Source organism: Microcaecilia unicolor, chromosome 6 (genome assembly GCF_901765095.1).
Source record: "Microcaecilia unicolor chromosome 6, aMicUni1.1, whole genome shotgun sequence".
Classification (NCBI taxonomy): domain Eukaryota; kingdom Metazoa; phylum Chordata; class Amphibia; order Gymnophiona; family Siphonopidae; genus Microcaecilia; species Microcaecilia unicolor.
In genome coordinates this window covers 290885298-290897673 of record NC_044036.1, presented here as the reverse complement: position 1 = coordinate 290897673, position 12376 = coordinate 290885298, and the positions used below count along the sequence as shown (strand labels likewise).

The 12376-nt window shown below is 44.5% G+C and overlaps 1 protein-coding gene across 2 annotated transcripts in view; it reads left to right on the top strand.

Annotated features, from left to right (window-relative positions):
- ABL1 (ABL proto-oncogene 1, non-receptor tyrosine kinase) overlaps window positions 1-12376 on the top strand; it is a 190379-nt gene that overhangs the window by 107222 nt on the left and 70781 nt on the right. For both annotated transcript variants that reach the window (XM_030207823.1, XM_030207822.1), the window contains one exon: window positions 6002-6175. In XM_030207823.1, coding sequence (XP_030063683.1) covers window positions 6002-6175 — 174 coding nt within the window. The remainder of the gene's footprint in view (window positions 1-6001; window positions 6176-12376) is intronic.

Genomic DNA, 12376 nt, shown 5'->3' with positions numbered 1-12376 from the left:
TCCCATACCTTTGGTGGGGAAGACCTTGCTGAAGCTCAAGCAAGACCACGGCACAATGATTCTGATAGCGCCTTTTTGGCCTCGTCAGATCTGGTTCCCTCTACTTCTGGAGTTGTCCTCCGAAGAACTGTGGAGATTGGAGTGTTTTCCGACTCTCATTTCGCAGAACGACGGAGCGCTTCTGCACCCCAACCTTCAGTCTCTGGCTCTCACGGACTGGATGTTGAGGGCGTGGATTTTGCTTCGTTGGGTTTGTCTGAGGGTGTCTCCCGTGTCTTGCTTGCCTCTAGAAAGGATGCCACTAAAAAGAGTTACTTTTTCAAGTGGAGGAGGTTTGTCGTTTGGTGTGAGAGCAAGGCCCTAGAACCTCGTTCTTGTCCTGCACAGAACCTGCTTGAATACCTTCTGCACTTATCAGAGTCTGGCCTCAAGACCAACTCAGTAAGGAATCACCTTAGTGCGATTAGTGCTTACCATCATCGTGTAGAGGGTAAAGCCATCTCTGGAGAGCCTTTAGTCGTTCGATTCATGAGAGGCTTGCTTTTGTCAAGGCCCCCCCGTCAAGCCTCCTGCAGTGTCATGGGATCTCAACGTCGTCCTCACCCAGCTGATGAAGCCTTCTTTTGAGCCACTGAATTCATGCCATCTGAAGTACTTGACCTGGAAGGTCATTTTCTTGGTGGCAGTTACTTCAGCTCGTAGTCAGTGAGCTTCAGGCCCTGGTAGCTCATGCTCCTTATTCCAAATTTCACCATAACAGAGTAGTACTCCGCACTCACCCTAAGTTCCTGCCAAAGGTGGTGTCTGAGTTCCATCTTAATAAGTCAATTGTCTTGCCAGCATTCTTTCCCAGACCGCATACCCGCCCTGCTGAATGTCAGTTGCACACATTGGACTGCAAGCGAGCGTTGGCCTTCTATCTGGAGCGGACACAGCCCCACAGACAGTCCGCCCAATTGTTTATTTCTTTCGACCCCAATAGGAAGGGGGTCGCTGTCGGGAAACGCACCATCTCCAATTGGCTAGCAGATTGCATTTCCTTCACTTACACCCAGGCTGGGCTGACTCTTGAGGGTCATGTCACGGCTCATAGTGTTAGAGCCATGGCGGCATCAGTGGCCCACTTGAAGTCAGCCATTATTGAGGAGATTTGCAAGGCTGCGCCGTGGTCTTCGGTCCACACATTCACATCACATTACTGCCTCCAGCAGGATACCCGACGTGACAGCCGGTTTGGGCAGTCGGTGCTGCAGAATCTGTTTGGGGTTTGAATCCAACTCCACCCTCCAGGATCCGATTTATTCTGTTCAGGCTGCACTCTCAGTTAGTTGTTCTTCGTAGGTCAATTTCTGTTATGCCCTCGCCGTTGCGAGGTTCAATTGACCTGGGTTCTTGTTTTGAGTGAGCCTGAGAGCTAGGGATACCCCAGTTGTGAGAACAAGCAGCCTGCTTGTCCTCGGAGAAAGCGAATGATACATACCTGTAGCAGGTGTTCTCCGAGGACAGCAGGCTGATTGTTCTCACCTACCCTCCCTCCTCCCCTTTGGAGTTGTGTTTACTCATTCCTTTGCTTGTCATTCAGCTGAGCGGGAACCGTTGCGCACAGGCAGGAAGACGGCTGCGCATTCGCGGTGGGCGTGCCCTGCGTGCGGGACCGCCCGCGAAGTTTTGTTCCGGTTGCTGGGGGCTGCCGTGGACGTCAACCCAGTCGTGAGAACAATCAGCCTGCTGTCCTTGGAGAACACCTGCTACAGGTATGTATCATTCGCTCTCTATCTGTAATTTGTTTGATTTCTCTACACTACATACAGTTATACATGCATTTTTTATTTCTTGATTGAATTATTGTAATTCAGTCTACTGTGGAATTTCTAAATACCAATTTCATCATCTTGAGACCCTACAAAATGCTACAGCATGGTTTCTAGCTCGTAAACATGATTATGTCTCACCATTGCTGATTAAACTCCACTGGTTACCAATGTTTTATCACTCTTAGTTTAAGATTCTCTGGTTAACTAACAAGTTACTTCACCAAGGTATACCACTTTATCTTTTGTTCTTAACCATTCCATGTGCTCTGAGCCGCCATCTTCATTCATTGGATGCTCACCACCTTGTCTGTCTTCCCCTAGATAACTCATTATGATTCAACAAGCAACACAGCTTTTTTCTGATTCCTAGGCTTTGGAACAATTTACTTCCTGTTATTCAATCAGAGCTCTGTTTCACCAAATTTAAAGTACTGCTAAAGACATTTCTTTAAATTGGCCTTTCAGTAATCATGATACCTCCCTGTCCGTTTCATAGCTGCTGACTGGGAGACACAGCCTATATAGATGCTTCAGTTTTGATTCTTTTTGCTCTGTATAAGTTGTGTTAATATTTATTTTAAGTTATTTGGATTTTGCTCACACCTTTTCAGTAGTAGCTCAAGGTGAGTTACATTCAGGTACACTGGGTATTTCCCTGTCCCTGGAGGGTTCGCAATCTAAGTTTGCACTTGAGGTAATGTAAGGTTGTGACTTGCCCAAGATCACTAGAAGCAGCTGTGGGATTTGAACCTGCCATCTCTGGATGTCAAGACCAGTGCTCTAACCACTAGGCCAGTGCTCTACTCCACACGTTATGACTGTGTGCTTTTCTATTTTTAATAGGGTTCTGTTTCTCTCTCATTTCTGTGTTCTGTTATTTTAAATTGTTAACCACTGTGCTCTGTTTGTCAGAAATGACGGTTTATCAAGCTAATAAACATAAACATATATTTTGGGACTATATACATTTTAAATTCTTTTGGGAGCAAGTGATTCATTTTTTGAATAGGATACTAAATAAGTAATTGGTGATTACAGTTGACTTTTTGCTTTTCGACCAAGTTATTGGTCAGCCTGGTTATTAACATTTGAAAAAATTGATGCTAGGAAAGTTTCAATAAACTTGGTTACCTGTTTGGGGAAACTCTTCTGTATGCAGCTTCATGCTGAATGTTTAAAGGTACCACAGGAATGGTGGGGGGAGGAGCAGTTGGGGAAAGGGAATAATGAGGTCTCAAGGAATGAGACTAAAATGAGAAATGAACACTTGACTACAGAGAAGAAACAGCCTGCAGCAGAGTGTAGAGAGATCCAACTGTTATGACAAGAGGGTGATGATGTGATGCTAGGGGAGGAAGTACATTCCAAATACAAGAAATGGTATATGTCACTGGAATTAACATTGCTCTGTGGTTATATTCATAATGTTTTTGAATGTTTGTAAATATTTGTGATGGAAATAAAGATGTTTAAAAAAATCTGATCCCAGTTCTAACATTGAGTCTCTAGATTGGAGTCTCATTAAATTAAAAATACTTAGACATAACTCATCTTTGATTTCTTTTATCTTGAGTTTTTCCATTGCACACCACACCAGAGGATAAGTAGGAAAATGGTATTCAAAATCTTTTGTTTTCATCATCCTTCAACATGTAATGTATTCCGTAGTGGAAGTGTGATTGGCCCCAGAGGGAGCAGAGATAACACTTATTGGTGTTGTCAGCAGTGGGAAATGGTTTGATTGCTAAGGAGACTCTTCTCCTAAGCCTCTGCATGTAAAGGGAGGCTTGCTTCTGCTGGAACATTGCCCTGATGAAGGAAAAAAAAATACAGTTTAGAGCAGTGGTTCTCAAATCTATCCTGGGGGGCCACCAGCCAGTCGGGTTTTCTAGATAATCACTTATGAATAGGCATATAATAAATACTATAAAGGGCTTCCAAACAAAACAACAAAACAAATAGCAAAATATATAATTTTGAAAATATACTTTGAATAACTTTGCACTATATAACCAAAAATCTAACAAACAAGTATTCTTTATTATAACAAAATCAAATACCTTTCCACACAAATTTAAAATCCCCTTCAATCCCCAAATTCTACATCATAAATTTTAATACCCACCCCCTGAGATACACCTGAACAAAATCACACATTAAATGCATAACCTTGGTTAACCCATCAAAACAGTACATAGTATTTAACTTTGTCACTATCTCATGATAGTTCATAGCGCACTCTCCCAGACGAGAATTGCACAAACTTCAATATGTCGATAGAGGACGAGCAAAAAACACTTGCATCAATTACAACACAGGATTTTAAGACAGCAACTCCTTGGTCTTAACGTGAACATCTTTCACATTAAGCTTCTTCAGGAGACCAAATTCTACAAACAAAAATCAAAGTAACAATAAAACCATATAATCCTATAAAGCAAAAAACAAAATACCATCTGCCATACCTCAGTCAGGAATCCCTGCCTTCCCTTGAACAGTGTCCCCACCTCTCAGAAGTCTTTCATACATAATCTCAGAAGCCTTCTGAGAGGTGCGAATGCTGTTCAGGGGAAGGCAGGGATTCCTGACCGAGGTATGGTACAGTGTTTTGTTCTGCTTTACAGGATTATTTTTATTTATTTTTTGTTACATTTGTACCCCGCGCTTTCCCACTCATGGCAGGCTCAATGCGCTTACATGGGGCAATGGAGGGTTAAGTGACTTGCCCAGAGTCACATGGAGCTGCCTGTGCCTGAAGTGGGAATCAAACCCCGTTCCCCAGGACCAAAGTCCACCACCCTAACCACTAGGCCACTCCTAGTTACTTTGATTTTCATTTGTAGAATTTGGTCTCCTGAAGAAGCTTAACGTGAAACATGGTCCATGTTGATACCAAGGAGTTGCTCTCTTAAAATCCTGTGTTGTAATTTGTGTTTTTTTGCTAGTCTTCTATTGACATATTGAAGTTTGTGCAACAGAGCAATGAAAGATCAAGAATGCTTTGTGGAACTGGTGTGCTGGTTAGGATACACTTTTATTGATCTGCTGGAAAGCATGTGACACTTTTGATTGAAGACGGAGCATACAAATTTGTGTTGATAAAGATCCAACTGTTTGGACCCTTTGGACTTCAGCTCTGTTGTGGAAGTTTTTTTTTTGCCATGGAACTTTGAACTTTCACAAAGGACAAGAATATTCTCGTCTGGGAGAGTGCGCTATAAACAGTATATCATGAGATAGTGACAAAGTTAAGTACTATGTATTGTTTTGATGGGTTAGCCAAGGTTATGTATTTAATTTGTGATTTGTTCAGGTGTATCTTAGGGAGTGGGTATTAAGATTTATGATGTAGGATTTTGGGATTGAAGGGGATTTAAATTTGTGTGGAAAGGGGTTTGATTTTGTTATAATAAAGAATTTGTTAAATTTTTGATTATGTATATTTTCAACAATTATGTATTTTGTTATGAATATGCATGAGAGATTTGTATGCATGTTGCCTCCATTATATGCAAATCTCTCCTATACATATTCGTTAAGGGTATCCTGAAAACCCAACTGGCTGGTGGTACTACAGGATGGCTTGAAAGCCACTGGTTTGGAGCTCTTGGGATCAGTTGTGACATCAGTGAGTTGGGATTTGGCTCAGTTCTTGTGGTTTTCATCTATCAGCCAAGTTGATGAATGGCATGCTAATTCAGAGAGAAAAAAAAACTTGGGGCCCTGTTTATTAAGGTGTGCTAGCGTTTCTAGCACGTGCTAATGCTAGAAACACCCATATATTCCTATGGATGTCTCTAGCATTAATGTGTGCTAAAAACAATAGTTCACCTACATCGTGGCTTAGAAAACAGGGCTCTTGGTTACCTGTCTTTCAGTTGAATCTGTGTCATGCATGGTTGTTTTCCTCTATAGCAAAAGATGTAGTGCACATCATTTAATTTCCCAGAGATAGAGCACAGAGGGGAATGCCACATCATGGCAGCACTGTTCATTGGGTTAGTGTGACGTACATAGACCACTCCCTAAAGCATTACAAGATATGATACATCCACAAAATTACTGTCTTTCACTGTTGCCTCTACTTCTGATAACACAGTGCATTGCTAGGAGAAGCACTGATGACTTTCATTAGACCAACAGATATTAACTTATTTTGTGTTCTTTTCTTCTTCCTTTCTTTTTAGAAGCTCTTCAGAGACCAATTGCAACTGATTTCGAGGCTCAAGGCCTGAGTGAAGCAGCTCGTTGGAACTCAAAGGAGAACCTTCTGTCTGGTTCTAATGAAAATGACCCTAACCTTTTTGTTGCACTATATGATTTTGTGGCCAGTGGTGACAATACTCTTAGCATAACTAAAGGTAAGTCTACCACTGAAAGGTTTAGCGTATATATAGAAGAAGGGAAGGCATGAAGAGTTAAATTAATGGTAATCTGCTTAACAGGATACCGATAGGCAGAATATAAAAGAAATCATAAGAAATGACATTATATCAGAAACCCACCAAGAGAGGATGAAGTAGTATTTATAAAGTCATAAGTGAGATTCCATTGAGTGATGTATTTAGTGCTAGAAGCTGTAAGCTCTGAAGGATAAGAGGATGGAAGCAGAATGGTACAGAAGTGGTATTGACCTTATAAAGTCATAAGTGAGATTCCATTTTGAGTGCTGTATTTAGTACTAGAAGCTGTAAGCTCTTAAGGATAAGAGGATGGAAGCAGAATGGTACAGGGCTTTCAACACAAATTCTGTAGACAGACTTGAGACTCACAAAATGTGTACATGGGAGGAAATGGGGGCAGGGAACCTAAGATATATATCTATTTATTTGAACTTTTATAGTCCACCTGAATCAAGTGGATTAAAAATCATCTTTAGTTCAAGTAGCATAATAGCCATAGAAAAACATAAAAAAAATCAAAATCACATTAGTTTTGTAAAACAAATCAGTAACAAAATAGATCAGAATACAGTACATAAAACTCACAAACATGGAAAACATACACTCGTAAAGCTCATGTCTCAAGTCTAATCAGAAAGCTTGCTCAAATAGTTCTTCAAACGCTTCTTAAAACAATTTGTATCACTTTCCACACACGGTGTCAGAGGTAACCTGTTCCACTCTTTGGCCCAGCAATTGAGAACACGTATGGTATTGTCTCTGCAAAAGATATTTTAGGAATAGATGGAATGGACAGTCAGTGTGACCCATCTGATCTCAGTCTGTTTTATAGATCTTCAATGTGATAAGTAAAACAGAGCCCCAGTACATAAAGCTTTTATGTATCAGCATTGAAATTATAAACCTAATATGAAAAATAACAGGCAGCCAATATAATGTTTACAAAGTAGGTGAAATGCATATAAACCGAAAAAATGGCAGCAATTACATGTGTGGCAGCATTCTGAATTAATTGTAGAGATCTCAAACTCTGAGGGACACTTCAGTACAAAAAAAAAAAGAGTCGATCTTTGTCAGTAGCAGTGGCGGCTCACCGTCTTCTTTGGCTAGGGCATTGGGTAGTGGACATGGCCTCTAAGCAAAGGTTGGTGAATTTGCCCTTTCAAGACCTTCTCCTGTTTGGTGAGGAGTTGGAGAAAATTGTGAAGGGCCTGGGTGAGGCTAAACCCCAGCGCTTGCCCGAAGATAGGCCTCAGCCTTCCTCTAAGGGTGCGGCGGTCCACTCCTCTTACAGACCTCGCTTCCGTGAAGCTCGAAGGTACCGCCCGGGGCGTTCTGCTGGGTTCACTTCTCGTGCCCGTTTTCAGCAGAGGAACTCCTTTCGCTCAGACAAATGTTCCACAGCCACTGGCTCAAGGCCTGGAGTTCAGGGGCAACCCTCTCAATGATGGTGCGCCGGCCCTCTCCTCGAGTCCTGTCATCGGAGGACGTCTTTCCCTCTTTGCCGAGGAGTGGGCCAACATTTTCTCAGATCAGTGGGTCTTGGACCTGATCAGAGACGGTTACAGAATAGAATTCGACGCACCTGTAGGAGACGTGTTTGTGGAGTCCCGATGCGGTTCTGCCGCCAAACGGGCGGCGGTAGAGGAGACTTTACAAGGTCTAATTCAGATAGGGGCCGTGTCCCCGATACCTCCCGCCGAACACGGCTGCGGCCGCTACTCCATCTACTTTGTGGTGCCGCGAAAAGGAGGGTCTTTTCGCCCTATTCTGGACTTAAAAGAATTAAACAAGTCCCTGAGAGTGCGGCATTTTCACATGGAAACCCTGCGCTCCGTCATTGCGGCGGTACAGCCAGGAGAGTTTCTCACGTCTCTGGACCTGAAAGAAGCTTACTTGCACATTCCAATTTGGCCCCCGCACCAGAAGTTTCTGAGGTTTGCGGTGATGGGAAAGCATTTCCAGTTCTGGGCCTTGCCTTTTGGCTTCGCCACAGCTCCCCGCACCTTTTCGAAGGTTATGGTGGTAGTAGCTGCCTTTCTAAGGCGAGAGGGTATTCGGGTTCTCTACCGTATCTGGACGACTGGCTCATTCGAGCAAACTCTGCTGCAGAGAGTCAGCATGTAACAGCCAGAGTGGTCTCAGTACTTCAATCTCTGGGCTGGGTCGTCAATTTGGCCAAAAGTCACCTGACCCCCTCGCAGTCTCTAGAATATTTGGGGGCCAGGTTCGACACAGCCTCGGGGTATATGTACCTTCCCGAGCAAAGGCGGTGCAAGCTTCAGAATCAGGTCCGTCTGCTCCTGCGGATGCCCCGCCCGCGAGCTTGGGACATTGTCCAGCAGCTTGGATCAATGACGGCCACCATGGAACTGGTGCCCTGGGCGAGAGCGCACCTGAGACCTCTACAGTATGCTCTACTCCAAAGATGGTCTCCAGTATCTCAGGATTACCAATGCAGACTCTCTTGGCTCCCTGCGGCCCGACTCAGCATGGAGTGGTGGCTCTCAGACAGCATGCTGCGGCGAGGAATGCCGCTGGCGCTCCCCGATTGGTGCCTAGTGGTGACAGATGCCAGTCTGAAAGGCTGGGGCGCACATTGCAAGGGGAAGCATGCCCAGGGTCTATGGACTCCCGAGGAGTCGGAGTGGTCCACCAACCGCCTAGAGTTGAAAGCGGTGTTTCAGGCGCTTCTGGCCTTTCAAGTGACCCTGGAAGGATTGGCTGTCAGAGTGATGTCGGACAACACGACAGCAGTGGCCTACATAAATCGACAAGGCGGCACTCAGTGCAGAGCTCTAGCCGCGCAGGCCGAACAAATTTGCCACTGGGCCGAGCTGCATCTACAGTTTCTGTCGGCAGTTCACATTGAAGGTCAGAGCAACGTGCAAGCCGATTATCTAAGCAGGCATCAGATCGATCCAGCGGAGTGGGAACTTGCAGACGAAGTGTTCCTGCAGATATGTGCCAAGTGGGGCAAGCCCGTGATGGATCTAATGGCGACAAGCTCCAATGCCAAAGTCCCGTGCTTCTTCAGCAGACGGAGAGATCATCGCGCGGCGGGGTTGGATGCCTTGGCTCAACCCTGGCCTCCGGGCCTACTGTAGGTGTTCCCTCCGTGGCCCTTGATAGGGCGAGTGCTCCTGCGGATTCGGCTGCATCCAGGAGAAGTGGTTCTTGTCGCCTCGGATTGGCCCAGGAGGCCTTGGTATGCGGACCTCCGACAGATGCTCGTGGAGGATCCCCTTCAGTTACCTCTGGTTCCCAACCTGTTGTCACAGGGTCTGGTGACCATGGAGGACGCCGGTCGATTTGGTCTTATGGCCTGGCGATTGAGAGGGCGCAATTGAGAGGCAGAGGCTATTCCAATAAAGTAATTGCCACTCTCCTGCAAGCCCGCAAGAGTTCCACTTCTGTGGCTTATGCCAGGATTTGGTGCCAGTTTGAAGTCTGGTGTGCTTCCAGAGAGATCACACCCCTGCGGGCTCCTGTCTCGCCGATTCTGGACTTTTTGCAGGACGGTGTACAAAAAGGCTTGGCCTATAATTCCCTGCGGGTGCAGCATTGGCCTCCCTGCGTGGCAAGGTTGAAGGCGTGTCTTTAGCTGCTCATCCGGATGTGGCACGGTTTCTTAGAGGGGTGCTTCGGCTCCGTCCTCCCGTGCATGCACCTTGTCCAGCTTGGAACCTGGGGCTAGTGCTGAAGGCCCTTCAGGGTGCTCCCTTTGAACCGCTTCGGCGTGCTTCAGAGAAAGATTTGACACTGAAGGCCGTCTTGTTAGTGGCTATTACTTCGGCGAGACGGGTGTCAGAGCTCCAGGCGCTGTCCTGTACAGACCCTTTTCTGCAGTTTTCAGAGTCCGGGGTCACAGTTCGGACCGTGCCTTCCTTCTTGCCTAAGGTGGTTTCAGCGTTTCACCTAAACCAACCTATTTTCTTGCCCTCCTTTGTCGAGGAGGAGTTTCCAGAATCTTTTGGGCAATTGCACCTGTTGGACGTGCGCAGGACTCTGCTGCAGTATCTGCGAGTTACTAACTCTTTCAGGACCTCTGATCATCTGTTTGTTTTGCTATCAGGTCCTCGCAAAGGGTCTCCAGCGTCTAAAGCCACTATTGCCTGCTGGCTTAAAGACTCTATCTTTTCAGCTTATTTGCTTGCCGGCCGGCCTCCGCCTGATGCCTTTAAGGTGCATTCCACTAGAGGAATTTCCTCTTCTTGGGCTGAAACTGGAGCACTCTCTCTTCAAGAGATTTGTAGTGCTGCAACATGGGCTTCTAAGCTCTCTTTTGCCCGACATTACAGGCTGGATGTGGCTGCCAGGAGGGACGAACATTTTGGAGCGCAAGTGCTGGCGCATGGTGTGGCTTGTTCCCACCCTATCTAGGGATTGCTTTGATACATCCCATCTGTAATGGCTGCATCTGCTTGATGACAAGGAAGGGAAAATTAGGTTCTTACCGTGATAATTTTCTTTCCTTTAGTCATAGCAGATGCAGCCATGATCCCTCCCTGTCTGATGCTATCTGCTGTAAATCTATTTCAGGTTCTGTTCGTGTTTCGTGGAGATTCCGTCCTTGGGAGAAAGTCGGAAAACGGTCTTCAGGATTCTTGTTCAATTAAAGGAGGATGACTTAATTCCCTCCAGTTTCATGTTTTGGAGGTTATGTCTCAGTGGACGGTGAGTTTTATGCCCTCCGGGAGGATGTTTCATTCCCTCCATTCTGACTTAATGCCCTTTGTTGTAGGGCCATCGTTCGCCGTGAGGAAAGCTTATGTTATTCCCATTGCGGTTTGCCATACTGCTTTGGAAGCTTCAAATACTGAAGAGAGGCAGTGGAGCAAGCTGGTATGAGGCACTGAAAAAAGTGTGCTCTCTATCTCCCTCTGCTGGTTGATGGACACAACCCATCTGTAATGGCTGCATCTGCTATGACTAAAGGAAAGAAAATTTATCTAAGAACCTAATTTTCCCATCTGCCTTCATTTTTCTCTGTTTCTGTGTTTATCTGCGTCCCAAGATGCTTGTTTAACCAACAGTATACCTTCTGATTTGTCAAAAGGACAGAATGCAGACCCTAGTGGGACTCCAGCCCTCAAAAGATGTTGTAGATATTCACCATAAAGTGTCCAAACAGAAGCATACCAATAAGCAATATATCCATAACACTTCACTCAATATCAAATTGTATCTACTAATTTAAATAACTATACTATGTGGGTTGTTATTTCTGCTCATGAGACTTTTATAGACAAGGCCGGAAACCCGCACATCATTTTCACAAGATTCTAGCCTTAATAATGAAAGTCCAATGAATAAGAATAACAACCCACATACTACAATTATTTAAATAATAGTAGATAAAATTTGATATTGAGTGAAGTGCTTGTTGATCTAGTAGTAACATGGAAATATTTAACAGGCTTCAGTAAGGTACAGAAAGATGCAGTTTTCCATGGAAAAAGAACTTCAAGAAGAAGCAATAATCTTAAGAAGTTGGAGTTAAGAAGAGTCAGAGGAAACCCCACTTAACTATGAAGATGGTAGAATAACCTATGACTATAACAATTTTGCAGAAGAGGGAACACAAAAATGTGTGTTTTGTTTGACATTGCCAGTAGTATGCTATGTTATAATGTGAACTCTGAATATTTTCTTCTGCTTTAATTGTCTATTGCCAAAGTCCCAGTTACTCTTGCTGTACGCCTGCCCTGGGCAAATTTCTTCAAATCCAAATAAATAAATGAATGACAGGGAGAGCCCACATAATATTAGTCTGCACGCTAAGATTACATAGGTTTCTCCTGTGTTTGCTTGGAGTAAACTACTGACCAACGTGGTGGAAATGATATTGAGAGTTTTTACATAGTTGGAGCAGATATGGAAGGCAGTGAAGGGAATGTGATTATGATTGGGTGAAAGGAGGGAGGATGGAATGGGACTGGTTTAAGTATGGAAAGGTCTAAGCTCTTTTTTCTAGGACCTACAAGGGAAGACATCAGCACAGTGTTCTGCTTGCAGGCAAGTTTGTGTGACTGACCAGTGCAGATGAGAAAACTGGATGGGCCAGTTGGTTCATATTCTGTGTTACCAACTTGAACATTTTAGGTAGCTCCTTTTTGTGGTCTTTTCAATTTAGGTATATACTTTTATTAGATTTGC